The 17,445-nt window shown below is 39.7% G+C and overlaps 1 protein-coding gene across 7 annotated transcripts in view; it reads right to left on the bottom strand.

Moving 5' to 3' along the window:
* Positions 1-5,280: 5,280 nt before the first annotated feature.
* CHD9 (chromodomain helicase DNA binding protein 9) overlaps positions 5,281-17,445 on the bottom strand; it is a 91,511-nt gene continuing 79,346 nt past the window's right edge. For all 7 annotated transcript variants that reach the window (XM_037408675.1, XM_037408674.1, XM_037408676.1 and 4 more), the window contains 7 exons: positions 16,290-16,562; positions 15,320-15,488; positions 14,115-14,254; positions 13,411-13,632; positions 12,937-13,065; positions 10,848-10,952; positions 5,281-8,745 (listed from right to left, as the gene is read on the bottom strand). In XM_037408675.1, coding sequence (XP_037264572.1) covers positions 7,882-8,745; positions 10,848-10,952; positions 12,937-13,065; positions 13,411-13,632; positions 14,115-14,254; positions 15,320-15,488; positions 16,290-16,562 — 1,902 coding nt within the window. In that variant the 3' untranslated portion in view covers positions 5,281-7,881. The remainder of the gene's footprint in view (positions 8,746-10,847; positions 10,953-12,936; positions 13,066-13,410; positions 13,633-14,114; positions 14,255-15,319; positions 15,489-16,289; positions 16,563-17,445) is intronic.

Below are 17,445 nucleotides of genomic sequence, written 5' to 3'. Positions count from 1 at the left end.
CGGCGCCGGGCCCCGCCCCCGCCCCCCGCCGCGCCCTCTCATTGGGCGGCGGGAGAACGCCCGCCCCGCCCGCGCCCTCGCTGCGCGCAGGCCCAGCGCGCCCCCCACCGACGCCACGGCCCGCCCCGCCGGGCACGCACTGCGCCCTGCTCCCGGCATGCAGCGCGGCCGCCCCTCAGCGCGCGCGTCACGGCGGCCCGCGCCCCGCCCCGGTGACCCACCGCCCTGAGGGGAGGCGGGCGCGGCCCCGCGGCGCGGCTCGGCCGGGGCCTGACACGGAGCGGGCGGTTACACCCAGCACGGCCCGGAGACCTTCGTGAGCCTAAGAAAAGCGCGGGTGCGTGGTTGTCCTCAGAGAGCAAATGCGGCGGAAAGAGGAGGGGGATTGAGTTCTGGTGGAGGCAGCTGTGCAGAGCGCAACGGCGTAGAAACAAGGGCAGTCAGTTCTTCAAATAAACTTGAGGAGTTTTAGACTGTTACTAAGAGAAAAAAATAAACTGCTGCACAAGACAAAAAAATACACAAAAGTAACTTGGGTCAAAACGATGCTTTGTTGAGCCAAAACTTTTACAAGGCTGTCCCAATAACGGGGTGGGAATCAGGCGATTTCCGTTTCCAAAGGACAAACAGCATCTCATCAGAAAGAGACAGCAAGGGCGGCTGCTGGAAGGCCCCACGGGGCAGCGAGGAGGGGCCCCAGAACAGCTTTAAGGAGAGGTCGGGCTTACAGGAGCTACAGTGAAGGAAGGGAGCAGCAGAACAGCACTTTTTTAATAGAGATTTATTGTCTATGCCTCTTTGCTTTTGTACTGCTAGCATTTCAAAGCTAACAACAGTGACACCTTTGTGGGAAAAAAAAAATGTCAAGAAAAGGTGATCTGGCGAACCTGAAATATTTTGCAGGACACAAGCACGCACTTTCACCCCACAGCGATGGCACCAGACTGCGGCAGAAAGCCCAAGATGAGAATGGCAGCGGGGTCTCCCGCTGCCTGCAGCCCCCCGGCCTGCCAGGGACAACTTGGGCACCTTGCCCATTTCAGTGTACCATTAAAAACTAAGGGTTAGGCTGTTATCTGATGTCTTGGATTTTTATTTTAACATGGAGGAGCTGTGAACTTTGCGGTAAGGTAGCAGCTCCTCTGAGGTACCCAGGACATTTATAGGATGCTGTCTGCTACCCCCAAGTCTGTATATAATACCATAGGGCTTTTCTGTTAAGCCACATTTACAGTATTTGTTAAAGCAGAAAGCAGCAATAACTTACTACAGTATTTTACCTTCTACGGAGAAAACACGGATCTACTCTTTTGAAATCATTTGGACACCTAAAAAAAGAAATAAATGTAACAACCCCCCACTGTATAAAAGATAAAGCCTAAGGTTAAAGGTGAAGTGGTTATGCTGTGGTTGTACCTACATACTTTCCTGTGGGTTTAGGCATCCAGACTTTATAAATAAATAGTTCCACTTGACTGCTTCTGTGTAGAAGACTTTAAAAAAGGTATTTTTTTCATTTAATGGTCTACTGAAAAGTTAAGAAACACTTTAGACATAATAGACGCTTAAATCTTTTTCATCCCTGAGGACTTAACTTCACTTGTTCGTCCACTTAACCTCTCCCCCCCTTTTTTCCCCCCTTACAAAGAAGCAAGAATTTTATTCAAGACAATAGCAATGTTCAACATGAACACTGAAATGAAGAGATATCCTCATTTGGCATGTTAATTTGAATTATTTCCACTACTGGATTCCATATTATATCTACCAATATTCTAAGTCACTGCCACCAATGCAAAACTCCAATGGAGACAGCACATGCACCCTCTCAGCCTGGGTCCTTGGCAGCTGCTCGGCTGTCCTACAGTAAAATACATCTCCTACTGTTTTGCAGTTTCAGAAATTTAGCTTGTGGACATGCTATGAGATGGACTTCTCTGTGAACTACAAATGGCACTTGGAGCATCAAAGGGCTGCAAGCATAAATATTTCTTTGTATTGCCCCCCTGGCAATGTCACACTGGGGAACGCAGCCATGGCAACCTGAGCTCGTCAGGTGGCACTCCAGAGACACAGCTACTGTGTGCGGCTCAGAGAACTGGTGAACCCTTTCAATATAGGGTTGCAGAGAAACAGGGCTCTGAATTACCTGAAATTTTTTCTATGCTGGTGGCTTTCACAATAAAATATAGTCTCCTCACAAAATGTAAGAAACAGGTAGCAAATCTTGAGGCCAAACAAATGCTGCAGTGTCATAGCACAGACTGTACTGGCATCAAGTAGTGAAGACTGACTGTGACAAGAAATTTTTGAAATGGTGGTTAAAGTTGTTTACCTGCAGGGAAATAAAGGGGCCTCCCAGGTAAGGCCAGATACACACCAGGCAAAGTCTGTTCTCCTAACAAGGCGAGTCCAAGATGACCAACTCTTGGAAGTGTGTACACCACTAGAAAGCAAAATACCAGTTTATTTAGGCTAGAATTGCTGCTGCATTAAAAAGAATGAAGCAGTATACGCTTATTTTGGGATTGGGAGTTAGAAACTCTGCCTTACAGGAGCGAAAAGCTGAGCTACCACCGGCATTGAGAAGTTGAGCAGACATCAAACAACATGAAACAGAGAAGCTGACATAGTAGTTCCCAAATCAAAAGCTGTTCTCAGATAAGATTAAGAGCTTAAGGACATGCTTTGGTGAGCACTGGTGAAAAAGAGAGACGATGATGCCATCTCTGACATTAGGATCCCAAGAATTTTCCAAACCAGTTTCCCTCGTATGCACAAGAAACCTTACCTGGAACACTAAGGAGAATTTCGCACTCTTAGGTTTCGTTCATGGCTGGAACAGACAAAAAGCTGGGGAAAAAAAAAAAGTCCTCATTTTGCAGAATAACTCTATGGCAGGATCTTATGAGTGGCATCTTCCTTCCTTCCTTCCTTCCACGAGAGCCTGAAAAGAGGCAGCGTAAAAATAAAAATAAAATCATAGCCTTAATCTGTTTATTCTGAAAACATCCCTGGCTACTTTCAAGTAGAGAAATGCTAAGAGTCTGATTAATGCCAAGCAGTTTAGCGTTTTTTTAGAAAGAAATCTGAACATCAGCTAGCTAGAGTACAAAATAGTACAAAATTCTAAACTGAAACTAGAATTTAAATTATGTAATGAAACATGTTTTGGCATTGTAACTATTCTGAATGGAGACACTTACCTGTATTTACCTCTCTTCAGCCCACCCTATTTTGTGGAAAGTTTTCCTTAATTCTTTGTGTTTATTCTCAGTGAACTGTGTTCCTAAATGCTGGGTTGAACAATGCTGTATTCGAATTTTTATAATTTCTGGCCAGCTGGAACTTTTGACAGTAATGTATGATGTAATTAGTGACACCACTAGAGTTATAATGCATTTCAACATCCTTACTCTGCGTCTATTGTCGTTATTTTCAAAAACTTATCTCACGTGTACTTCATTACTAAAAGATAGAAAAGCTTTTCTCCAAAAAGAACAGTTTTCCTTGGGAAAATTTTAACTGAAACTTGTCCTTGTCATCAGAGACACTTAACCATGAGAAGTCCTTGCTGTTATCTTTTAACAGAAAAATTTCATTTTACAAATCATTAGTTAAAAAATGAAGTGACCAAGATTTTCTTACTGTTTAGTTATGGAAAACTATTATCTGTATTTCCTTTTCCTCTAAATGTGACAAAGATATATGCAGAATGTTTGCATAACATTAGGGACATTCAGATAAGCCAGGAGAGTTATTTTGTAAACTCCCGTAGCTACACTAGTGTAATTAGCCTGCTCTGCAGATACCAGCATAACCGTGATGTTCCAGCAATGCACAGCTGGAAGTGTTGGTCAACTACAAAATTTGAAGTGTTGGTCAACTACAGCAGCGTAGACCCCACATTATGCTGGCACAGCTCCCTCATATTGAAGATAATTATGGGGTGTAACAGAACTCGATCAGAAACTGTTCATACAACTGAGTGTTAGTAACCTTCCCATTGCGAGTGATTTCATGCAATGCTGCACTGCAGATCCCTTTATACTAGCCACATACACCAGGCACACTTCCTCTCGCTGCAGCTTAAATGCAGGCTTTAACAAGTAAACATTCATTCTGAAGGTGCGAGTACTGTCGTAAAGAGCAACAAATAAAAAATATATTACTAAATAACATGGCAGAAGGAATTTTTTCAGAGACGAGAGGTAACACAGGACAGCAATTTGCGTGGGACATCTTGTTAATAGTCTCACCTAATCACAGCCTGTTGCAAAACACCAGATACTGTTCCAAAACAGTTCAAAGGAGTGCAAGAAATTAAACACCAATACTGCGCCTAGATTCTCTGTTCCTTGGAAACAGTTACATCGAAAAATAGATCTAGTTATATTTCCATTTACAGACTAACAGGACTGGATTGTAAAATTACAAGACATGATTCCTCCTCTCCCCTCTCCTTTTTTTTTTCCTCCTTTTTTAATTCTGTGATGTTTCTAATAGACCTGCTAGAAATATACGTTAAAAATACTCGTAGGGATTCTGCAAGACTTCGAAGGAAAAAAGACGCAGGGGAGAACATGAGAACAGAGCTCCTATGCATACGTGCATTTTTATCACCTGTGTACAGACTTGAGAAAGCAGCTCAGAAAGGACGATCGTGATCTGAAGACAAAATCCAGACTGGAATAACTACGGATACCACTCAAACACTCAGCTGCAATGACAAGTTAAAACAAGTGGGCAGCTGACAAGCAGCAGGCTACTGACGTTCAGCAGACATGTCCGTGACCTGCATAAATACACAAAAAATAGCAATAGTAAGTGCATTGTACGTAATTAAAAGATTTAGCAAATGCATAGAAAGTAATGCAGCGTTTTAAAAAGAAAGATTCCAAAGGTACTTTGCTGCTTACCCTGGAACATGAGATGCGTCATTATTTCAAACTTTCAGACCAGAACCTAGACTGTATATTCCTTTCTAACCGTAACTACTGAATGGCTGGAACAACAGCTTGTTTGTAAGACAACAGAGTAACAGGAAATTCATTCCCAGAAAAATTATACATCAGTAAGGCATGGTCTTGGGGGAGGAGGGGCGTGGTGGTGGTGTTTACATGCTTGGCTTGAGTTTGTTTTTTTTTTCTTACTCTTTTTAAGGCCTGAAGAATAATTTCAGCATTAAAGCTTAACACTGGAAATTAACTTTTGCTGCTGAAAGATACATGTTTAATCCTAACACAGACAGCATTATTTTCACATACTGAGGCCAACATCATGGGTAGTCAAAGAATATGTTTAATAAAAAATAATTAAACTTCCATTTGCTCTATAGAACATCATAGAAAGTAATTCAATAAATTACAAATGACTTTTTAAGACGCTTGTTCAACTACAGAAAGCAAATTCAGACTACACAGAACACAACTGGCAAATATTGCAAATGTCCAAAAAAAACCTGGACTAAGACTTGGATCATGAAGCCTGAAACAAGGGATAGAAATACAAGGCAATAACAGCTAAAGTTCTTTTAGTAACTACCAACACACACTTTTATCATCACCTTGGATATCCTTTTAATTTTAACTTCAGTATTAGTGTAATTCTACTGAGGTTTCCTTATAACCCTTAACTTTATACAACCGTATTTGCATATAGTTTAGCTGACAGTGGGACATTTTCTCCCCTTCTGGTTCAAACCGATTAAAAATAAACCCAATATATTATGTTCAAGTCTACACCAGCCTTCATTACTTGAAACTGTAATTGCCTTATTACATAGAAAGAATTACTAGAATGGTAACCAAACTCACTTGACCATAATTAGGAAAATACTTTATTTCATAAATCTGATATAAATTAGGTTTTAGCCACAAGATTTAGGATTTGTTTTGTGGGGTAAGGGTGGGAACGATGGTATTGTTGACATACTCCATCAGCAAACTAATTTAATTACTGTTTGTAAAACTTTGGCTATTTCATAGATGCATCCTAGTTAAATAAAAGTGCTATATTACAAAGGGCAAAATATTAAATAATACCTTTTTTTTTTTTTATGGTGAAGAATTGCTACCCCCTTCTCTTGGCAGTTTTTCATTTTTACTATTGCTAAGACACTGCGTGAAGGGCCAAAAATCAGAATACTATTTGGGAAAATACATAACCAGCACAATCCAAATGGTAGTTGTACAGTTGTGTAATTACATGTAATACTGCTTCTAATCATGGGGCTAGTTATTTTGCACATAGAAACTTATATTTCATTGGTAAAGTTCTTGATAAAAAAAACAACACAGTTGTTTTACTGTACAAGCAAGCAACAGAACTATATCAAAATATACAGTTTTTGTTTTTTATTTTTAAATTTATCCCTTTGTAAAGCTTTTTCAATGACTTCTACTAGTACCTGTGTCTATTTTCTCTTAACACTTGCCTATTCTTGGACCGCAAACGATGTAACAGAGGTCAACTGAAGTCAGTCAGTTCAGAACTTCTGTAAATGTGGATCTGGGCCTTTGACTGTGTCAGAGTAATAGCAGCTTAAGAAGAAGGAGGAATCATATCGCACATCAAATCTTCGACAGATTTCATATAGTAAAGGGTTCTAAGGATTTGGACTCGAACAGATGCCTTATGCCCTGTTACTGTGGTTTCTAGGAATAATTTGTCTTCCTTACTATTCAAAGTGCTTTTTCTTCAGTGGGTAACTCAGCATAATATATGAAGTGACATCCCAATAATGATTTTGAGTAATATTTAATATTTAGTCAGATTTAAATCTGCGGAGAAGTTTAAACTCAAAAGGAGTTCGAAACTATCGGTACTTTATTTACCATTATTAACTGGTAACTCCAGGAGGTTTTATGACATAAAACACAAATAGAAATCTACACAAACAAAGCAAACAAACAATTTTTACATGAAGTATGCAGTGTTGAAAGGTCTTTTCAGTGGCACTTTATGACAGTTTGCCTCTTCTGAGTCTTGGGGAAACTACTCCTCATTTTGGGACTTTTAATTCTGCAGAGGGAGCCCAAAACTTTGCAAGGTGTAAACTAAATAGATCTACATGGTGCCAAGTAGCATGAGATAAGACAGTTTTTGCTTTAATTTCCCCCTTACTGCCGTCAAAGAGAACAGCTGTAATAAGGGGGGGAAAAAAAACAACCCAACAGTCATATCTCAAATAACTCAGATTTTAACATGATATACAGGATGTCTTTAGAAAACAAAACAAAACCTGAAAACAAGTAATAGAAACCAATGTAAACGTCCTAAACTAACTCAGCTGAGGTAACAGGTAGCCAGTTCAATTGGCTGATTGGGAAAAAATTTATCTTCTTTTAAACACACTTGTACCTGAATTGGAAACAGCAGTGCATCACAACACTAGAGCATTTTCATGTAATTAAAGCAATGGATGGTGATGTAGATTCTACAGCTTTCATGACATTCATTAGCTGCCCAAATTATTGCTGAGTTTTGATCTGTAAATTATAAGTGTCAAGGAGGCTGTAAAACTATATTCAAATTAAATCAATAATATGCATAAAGTATTCTGTGTTCACTGCAAATATATTAAATATACAGCTCTTACTTGAGCATTATTTTCATAAAATTAACCCCCCAACAAAATTATAATGCCTTTTGTTGTAATTTTACACCATTGTGTATTTGATAGTACATACAAGTTCAGAAACTTATGAACTTCAAGAAATATTACATGCAAAACGTCTCTGAAAGCAGTTTGCACTTCTAAACAAATACTGAAATGTTCGGTCAGTAAATCATTGATGCACTCAACACTGGGTTATTTACAATGAAATAATTAAAGAATAAATTCAAAATCAGTTTATAATTTAAGTGCAGAGTCTGGGGTCAGTCTTCATCACTAGAATCTGAATCCTCAGATGAAGACGATGTACTATCAGATCCAGATGAAGCATCTGCTTTCTCTGAACCCTCATCTGTGCTGTTTTCGTTGTGAGAGCTTGGCTCTGTTCCCCCTTTGTCTTCCTGATCTCTAACCCGAGAATTTTCCTCCTTTTCTTCTGTGGGCTTGGCTGAGCCCGTGTCATTGCTTTCACTGTTCTGTACATCAAAAATATTAGACTGAGACAAAGCTGGGATATGAAGATTAAGGCCTGGAGTGAGAAGCATCCCTGGGTAAAGTATGTTGGACAAAAGTAATGGATTAAGAGAGAGAGGATTGGCAGCTGCAGCAGCCGAGGATGTTGAAGGAGAACTTGAAACAGAGTTTTCACCACCAGTATCCGTATTTTGGTCTTCTGTCCTTTCTTTCTTTGTATCTGCCTCTTTCGAATCGCTTCCCTTTTTCTCCTCTGAAATTGATTCTGCAGACTTTGTTAGAAGTCCTCCCATGCCCAGCAAGTTTGGTAATCCAGCCATCCCTGACAGCAGCATGGGGAACATGGCAGCCATGTTCTTAGCTTCTCCTCCAGTAGTTAAGCCAGCTGGCATTCCCATTAACCCTGCTGTTACTTGCAGCGACTGCAGGTTTTGCAGGTTTTGTTGTAAGGCCTGAAGACCAGGCAGATCCACTCCTGGAAGCAATCCGTTAGCTAGCAGAGGGTTAACTGACACGCTTGCAGCGGTGGCAGCTGCTGCAGCTGCTGTTGCCTTAGCAATCTCGCTTTTGGGGCGCCTTCCTCTCCGGCTTACTTCTTCCCGCACAACAGGTCCAGTGAGAATACGGTCAAACATACCTTCTGGAAGAAATCCCTGCAAGAGACACATCGGGTATTTTTAGTATTTTGAGAGCTCAAAGATGGAGAAGTAAAAGCCAACGTAACACCCAAGTGTACAGTAATGGTGTCAAAGATTATTCTGGTATGTTAGCACAGCAGCTTCATCTCCAGACAGCTCACTGCAATTTGTGGTGACTCCATGCCATCACATCTGACATGTCTAAAGACCCATTTCCACAGCGAGGTCTACTCAGGTGTTCTCTCGCACCCTTTGCTAACTTGTCCTTAGAGGTTTGTTTGCAGATCAAGCCAAACACAGCTAATTATAGGAGCAATCTCAATTTAAAACATAAACCAGCATTGCTTTGCAATACTACCACATTCCAATCATTGGACAGCTTAATTAAAAAAATTAGTTATTTAATTTAAATAGAAATGTGTGATTGCACCTAGACCAACGAGCTCTAAGCCCTTTTTATTGTTGCTAGTGTCTGTTAAACATCCTCGTACCTCACCTCACCCATAAACTTGACAATAAATAGTAAAGACTCAAGCTGTATTAAAACGAAACTGAGAGCACTTCTTTTTAGGGCTTGCACAGTATTACTTCACCTCTGTAAGCCCTCCTACCTAACAATGAAGAAAGAGTTACAATGGACCTAATATTCCCTTTGAAACACATTGTCTTGAAAATTCCTCTTAAAAATGGCAATCTTAAGATTGCAACTATTACTTATCTCCATACTACACCAGCCTTTTTTTCTCCAGCAGCTCTCTCTAATTTAAACTAGTCTAACACAACTAGAGGAATTCAGAACTCTTGCTCTGTTCTTCTGTCCTGCGGGTAACGACTAAATTCTAAAAGTAATTCTGCTATTATTTACACCTTTAATCACTGCAGCCTAATCCTATTCCTAGTCACCTATTTTTCTAACAGAGTGTCCCACAAGGGTATTGGAGAGCCTGGCATTTGGAACTTCACAGAAAGATTACAAATTCTGCTGACAGTGAACTAGGGAAAAAAAAATTAACTTGGTCATTTCTTTGCTAGAGGCTGAAGTGTAGCGTAAATATAATATACTTCTGAGAAGTTAATAGCAGGTGAGGAAACAGACTTCACATGAACCTTGACAAAACCACCCTCATTTCTGTTAGACACAGGGAACGGAAGAGTAACTGGGTTATCCAGAAACCATTCTTCATTATACAACACAACTTTTTAAGGTTCAAAATATTGTCCTTATCTTCGAGGCAAACAGGGAAAGAACTCAGAACCATACACCATGCTTGAACCAGCCACACTTAAAAGGAAAGAGATAACGGCTATACAATTATTCCCATAATGAAAATGCATACCTGCTGTTTTGTTGGAACTGTGGACAAAGCCTATCAAAAAACTTCCTTCTTTTAAATTTAATGAAGTACAAAGCTCAAACAGAACAAACCCTCAAACTCCCTGAGTGCATTTGCAACTAGTAAGAAGCTGACTCGGGACTACCAGGGTCTGTAATACTCTGTTGGTATTCCATACAGAAGGAGCACATGGGCAACGCTAAAGTTGTAGTGGAGACTATTATCCTTGTTCCCTCCACTGGAATCTCAACACTACTTTTTAGTGAGAATCTTTAACAAATAGAAAACAGACGTTTTAAGTAGTAGAAAATAGCTATATTAATTTTTTATTTATGTTTTGATTGAGGATACCTATTTCTTCAAGGCGCACATTGAAAGTGAATTAATTCAGAAGTAAAATGAATATTTAAAATTGTACTTATCTTCCTAACTTAACTTTAAGAATAAGGAAGTATTCTGGGGGCTAATACCTTTCTTAAAAATCTTCAAGGCTACATTTATGAGATGAAAACGTCACAGTATTACAGCACCTTCAAACAAATCTCTAATTTGGGGTTGCCAGCCACTGTTCCTCCCTTGCTCCAACTCACAGCTGTGCCAGCAAACCAGCTTAGGGAACTGAGCTGGCAGAAAGAAAAGCTAACATTGACTCACATTCCACACTTAATGCAGTACCCGAAATGAAAAGTGTGCCTGTTGGCACGCCTTTTTTTTCCCCTGTTTGCCTTCTTTGTTTTTCAAATACATTTCATGTCATGGTTATCTCGTTCTGCAAATACTCACAGACTGTTTTACAACTTCTCCCCATTCAGGAGCCACTCCATACTCTGGATTTTCTTTCAAGAACCTGCACAAATCCTTGAGAGGGGGAGCAAATGCACCCCCCACCTGAGAAGAAAAAGATAGAGGTCAGGAAATACTTCTCATTCAGTAAGAAAAAAAGGCAACATTCATACCTCACACTTTCACTTTTGCCTTTTATGTAAAACAATACAAATAAAAGCCTCACTTTAAACTATCAATGAGTATGACACGGGTTTTGACCGATTCCCGGTGAAGTTATGTGAAATATTCTTTGGTTTGTTTTAAGTCTACTAAACTCACACTCATCTATTAAACTCACGCTTTGCAACTTTCGTATTAGACATTCCTACTAATGTTTAATATCAGAGTTTATGAAGACATGCAATGAATGGAAGAGCAACCACATGAATAGCTAACGGTGGTCCAGGTATTACCGAGAAGGTTGTAACCACAAACCTGTTAAAACTTTTCCTTTATCTACTACATCAGTCCTATCATCTCAATCAACTTCTAAAAACACTTCTATTAAAAGGCTCTGCTTCTTCTGTGAAATTATTTCTTGTATTTTCTTTCACACAAAAAAGGCCAAGTTAAGATGGCTAAACAGCATGTCCTAATAAAATCATATAAGCAGGAGAGTAAGCTCTCCGGTTAGTCAGAAGTATTACTCAGATCCAGAAGGAAAGAAGAAATGGTAGAAAGAAGGAAGGAGAAAGAATTCCAGTTTCTGTTCAACCTTCTCTATAAACAGCAACTTAAACTCACATTTTCCAGGCTACTTTTGGTCCCCTCACCCCCTGCTACTAAATGTGTAACTGAACTAAAAAAGACAATGAGACAAAATGAGTTTTGTCTGGAAACTGGTTATAAATGGGAAAAATGAGATTAATAAAGTAACAGAGTCTCAACTATGGTGTAGAAATCTGTTAAGAGGAAAAAAGCCATCATGAAAACATAGGCTTTAACAGCAAGCACAGATCAAATCTCTCACTCCTTGATCATCAACTTTGAAAAGATTCCTCAGGGCATGGATTACTGTAGAGCAGCCGAGGGTCTGTGTTTCAAGAGACTGGCAGCCACACAGGTTGCTCTTCAGAGCTGCTGTATCAATGCACCGAAGAGATTAAAGACTCTCAAATTCTGCCTCACTCTCCTCTATGGATGCACAAAGCTTCTGACCTTAATACAGTAGCACACAAAAAAAATAATCCCGCTTTCCTTGCAACTGCTCTGTAACAGAAGGACAAGCTAGCAGTATCACAAGACAAAATGCTCCACAGGTTGACACAATACCTCAGAGACTCCCACCGGACTGCTGTTCTGGTACTACACTGACATTCAAAGAGACCATCCCACACACCTGTCCAAATTTATTCAATAAACAACAGTAACGTTCTGCATGCTTTCCTTGAGCACTGCCCTTTAGCTTTTCCCAAGGCCTATTCAAACGCATTATTCCATTCCCAAACTTTAGGCAATTTGAATTCGGCACCTTATCTCCCATCTTCCACTGTCGGGACATTAGAAAAGAATTCCCCTGTTACACTACTGTTTCGCCTAGCAATGTGATTTACAACAGACACATGCTGCTGAACCACGACAGTCAAATGTCAGAGAACTCAAAAAAGAAAAAAGCAAAACAATGCAGTAGACAGGATTTAAGCAATTCCAATGGACAAGGTTCTACGCAAAATATAATTTTCATCATGTCAGAAGTAGTAGTTGGAAGATGTACACATTATTTAGAACTTCTGAGAATGTTGCTACTTTGATCACAATGACATATATTTCAGTGCCCATGCCTCCATATTAGTGGCATAAATATTGCCAAATATTGAGTGTTCCATTTTATCTGAACATAAACCACAGGGTAAGTTTCTAGCTGTATCTTACATATTTTCATAGTTGCAAAACACTGACTAGAAGATTATTGTTTACTTTCTTGCTGGGTGCCAAAACCTTACAAACGTTTCATTTGTGCGCAGTGTTTTAGCATGGGCAGTAGACAGACAGCAAGGGTAGTTCTTCATTTTGGGGAACATCAGAATGGCAACAGCATTATGAATACCTTTCGGGCGTTTCTTCTGTTTATGAGCTGAACACGTTCTTCACCAGTCAAACTATTGACATCCAGTTTGTTAGGGTTTCGACAACGGTGTCTTTTTTGTTTGGGCCTCCCATCATGCAGCTGCATCCTCTGTTATGAAGGAATTAAAAAGCCAATTATCCTTCTGACATAACTGTTTTAAAAATGGCGAGATATCTGTGCAATCTCTTGAGTCAGGCATTCATCTGAAGTAATCTTTGATTTCAGAAATATTTCAGTAACAATACTAATCACAACCACAGAAGCAGCCCAGCAAAAAGCACGAAATCCTCCGATTCCTCTAGCCATTGCTTTGTTTTAATAATTTTACAGTTTTCAACAGCGCTATACTTTTTCCAGGTATTATTATTTATATCTTTTTGAATACAAATCCAAATACATTCTATGAGAAATGTTTTGCTATTTAGCTAAAGCAGAGCTGAAACGAATACTCACAGGAATACAAGCTCCTGAATCTTCCACATAGCCGGGATGTTCTTTAAGCCACCTTTCTAAATCTTTTCTTTTGGGGGCATCATCACCTGCAAGCCTTGTTCCATCTTTTAGGTTAATAACAGGAACTGGACTGTCTGCATCAAGCATGCCTTGGGACTGCGTGTAAGTGAGTGCTGGGTTTATTCCTGCAGCAACTTGACAGGAGTTAATACCTGGGTTAACCTGGAGAAATTCAAAACATTTGACTAAGTTCTCCACAGAAAAATTATTTTGTGTACCATACAACGAGGGACACAGTCCTGCAGATCATTACGCACGCTCAGGGACTCAGTGAGACTACTCATGCCTTGGACAGCTCTCCAAGGCACTGTACAATCAGGTCCCGTAAGAAACGTATGGGGAAGGATGTCCAAAGTGTTGCTAGGTCAAATATCAAGGTTTTAATAATACATTGTTAATTACAGTTAATCAAAGCCACAATTAAACTTACTTTTTAAAAACAGTTACCAGTATTGTATCTATCTGGTGTTTAGTAGAACTCCACCAGTTCTCATTTGTGTAGTCAAACTCTCAGTTAACAGTCTCGGAAAAAACCCAAACCCAACAGCATTTTTTGTTGTATGTTGACAGCTAGTTATGCTCAGTTAGGGGATTAATAGTAATCTGGACCTTATTTTTGCATACAAAAATGTAACTTTACTTACATGATTAGGCTGTTTATTTCTATTTATGAAGAGGACATCAACTCCCTCCACATTCTTCCTCCTTCCTCTTCTCTTTTTGACTGCAGGCTGACTGTCAACTATGATTCCATTGGCACTGGCTGTTAAGTGACTGGAAGTACCTAATTAATGATGTAATAAAATCAGCGTCAGATGCTTGAGCTGTTTATAACAAGAAACACGTCTGGAAATAAAATTAACTAGAATACTGCAAGTGCATTTAATTTCTACATGTAAATACTAACAGAAATTGCCTATTGTTTTATGACTGGTTTAAACACTATTAATACCAAGACTCTGAAAGCGACTCTACTACGAAAGTTTCCTATTGCTGCCCCCTACCCACTCCAAAGAAATCTGTACAGGGAGGTAGAGCTGCTAAAAACCACTGACACCACACACACACGTGAAGGCAGACATCCCTAAATAAATGTTTATAACAAGACCTTAATGCTGTGCTGCAACAAGAAAGTACAAAATGCAAGTGACAGGTAGTACTTTTTTTTTTTAAAAGGAGATTGTCTCCTCCACTTACATACGCAGTCTCAGTGAACTGCAGCCATTTAATCAGTAGCTGGCCTGAATCAAGCACCCAATTCTAATTATTTCAAAAGGTTTAATAGAAATTTTAACAAAAATAATTTGCTTTAGGCTCCTTTTTATTTGACAGTGTACACTTACTCTTACCTTTTGTGAAAATAAGCTACGCATTTTTGGCTGCCAGCCAAAAATTGGTTCTAGATCCTCTACTGTTTCTTTGCGTGAAATGCAGGAAAGAATACGAAGAGTGCGAATTGACACAGGCATCATCCAGAACTCTTCATCTTTACTTATTAACTAGCCACACTAAGTTCCGAGTTAAACTGATTACTGTCAGGGTACAGTGATGCACTTTACAATTAGGAACACCTTCTTGTAACGATATTCATAATGTCTAACAGCATCATTCTAATAACATTACAATAACTGACACTGTCAGAGAGTATTCATGTGGTCCAAGCTCATGCCTCAACCGGTGCCCAGTTTGCTAACACACTGGGAGAGAATTCCCCCAGACTGCAGTTTAGAGCAAACAACACTGCAGACATCTCTTTCCACTGCCTATCCACATATCTACAGAGGTCAACAGAAGAACCCAGAAGATAAGATTTCATACCAACCCTTAGGCCCCCAGATATTTTACGTACCTGATTTGGGAAGTGATTTTGGGAAGTTGACAAGGCTGGTTTCTGAAGCATTCTGGAGTTCACGTAGCCGAGCCAGGTATTGCTGCTGTCCGAGTGCACCTTCGTCACTTTCAAATGGCCTTTTCTGAGACAGTCCCTGCTTCTGAAAAGTCAATTTCAAACCACCTTCCTGTTAAATAAATGCCAGGGTTAGAAGAGTCTCTTCTGAAGCAGAAATATGTACTTCATCATCAGGATTCTCACATACAGTTACTCCAGAAGAGTTGAGGAAGGATGAAAACCTTGTATTAGACCTTAAAAACAAGTCTTGCTTCTCCTCCCTGTAAAAAACAAAATCTGAACAGAAGTTCCATAGAATTGCTTCTATGAATGTAAACTTTGATTATCTACTATCCTAACTGAAAAATCCAGACACTGAACAGGTGCTTACCTCCCTAATCCAGTCCTAAAGAAATGCCAAACCCAAATACAAGTGGAAATTTTGATGTATTTTTACATGCTACAGGTTTCAAACTACAGATAAGAAAAATGTTGGAAGCTTCCAGCCTGCACTTACTACTGTAACTCTTTAAAAGGCCAAGAAATAAGAAAGTGCTTGCTGGATACAACAGGCCGAAACATTTAGAAAAGTGCCAACCACCAGAAATACCCTTTTTTACTGACCAGATTTCTTAGAAACAGCATGAAACAGGCTGTCTGAGGAAGCTCCACAAGGGCAAAATTTCAATTCAGAGAGAGAAATAACAATGATTCCTTCCAGTGGCTTATGTAAATCGGAAAACAAACAAAAAACCACCCCCCCAAAAACAAACCCAAACCCCAAACACTCAATGCCCAGAAGCAGCAGACCCAAATACCCACAAACAAGTGTGTGAAGGAAGTGAGAGTGAGAGCAGGCAGCCACTTGCAGGTAAAGCATGCCGCACACCGCAATCGCAATCAGGTCCTAGGGCAATAAAAATAAACATACGTCATTGATTTTCACTGTAAACTCCTTTTCTCGTACATGCTTCTTCACCTTTGACATCTGCGGTGACTGATCATATTCTTCTTTAACACCTGCAAGAGGGGGTGTCGGTGCAGCGGGCTCGCTGTAATCTGCAGCTGCACCAGGGCTATCCAGAAGTTTGGTTGTGTAGAAAGATGCCACCGTATTGCTGTCATAGCTCCTTCTTGCTGAAGGCCATTTACCTTTCAACACTGTTTGACAAATACTGTCAAGCCGATTAATCATAACTCGATCCTAAAAAACAGAAAGTATCTCTGTAAGAATAATGCTTACCAACACCGTACACATTACATTTAAACATTATGTTCTAATTCTAAAAAGAAAAAACAGCATTTTTCATCACTGGACTTGGACTGAAAAGATTTCTAAGTTCCTAGATTTGTACCAATTCCTTGTAAGAGCTTGTGAAAGGCACCTCTGTAACTAATTTCACCACCTGTAAGCAAATATGCAATCTCTCTCATCTATACAGGGTCTGGGGCCCACAACCACTTGAAACACACTATCTCACTGATTTTTAAAGGAAAGATATATGTTAACTACCAAAGTAGTATCTGAGGGTCTGGCTTTGACTCACTGGTAGCAGGTTCTGAACCTGTGAGAAGCACCATAACATATCTGACAAATTGTAATTGAGAAAACTAAATCTACAGACTGTTACTCATATCTTGTTTTAGCTTTCGAAGCCATATTTTTCCTCATTCGCATTCTTCAGACACCAAACACAGATTTGACTTCACACACCTGCATGACACACAGATCTCAAGCCCCAATAAATTCAACTAAGTACAAGCAGACCCCAGAAACATTTTCTGGTAATTTCAGAGTGCTAAAATTACCTGTTCTCTAAGCAAATTTTTTTTTTTTTGGTCAAGTTCAAGACTCTTCCCTGTATTTAAAAAAGTCCAATTTTGCACACTCTGAATGTAATCTGTCACAATCTGCCAAGCACCTGTGACATCAAAGTTAGGCTCCCCTTCTCAAAATGAACATTCAAATACTATGAAAAGTGGTATTTAGATTTAAACGCACCTTCCAGGAGCAAAGGTAAAAATAACCAAAAGCTCCTGAGGATCAGATCCTACATCTGTTTTCCCTGCTTCATCACCTGTTTTGT

This window comes from Falco rusticolus, chromosome 15 (genome assembly GCF_015220075.1).
Source record: "Falco rusticolus isolate bFalRus1 chromosome 15, bFalRus1.pri, whole genome shotgun sequence".
NCBI lineage: Eukaryota > Metazoa > Chordata > Aves > Falconiformes > Falconidae > Falco > Falco rusticolus.
This window is presented reverse-complemented; position numbering and strand designations above follow the sequence as displayed.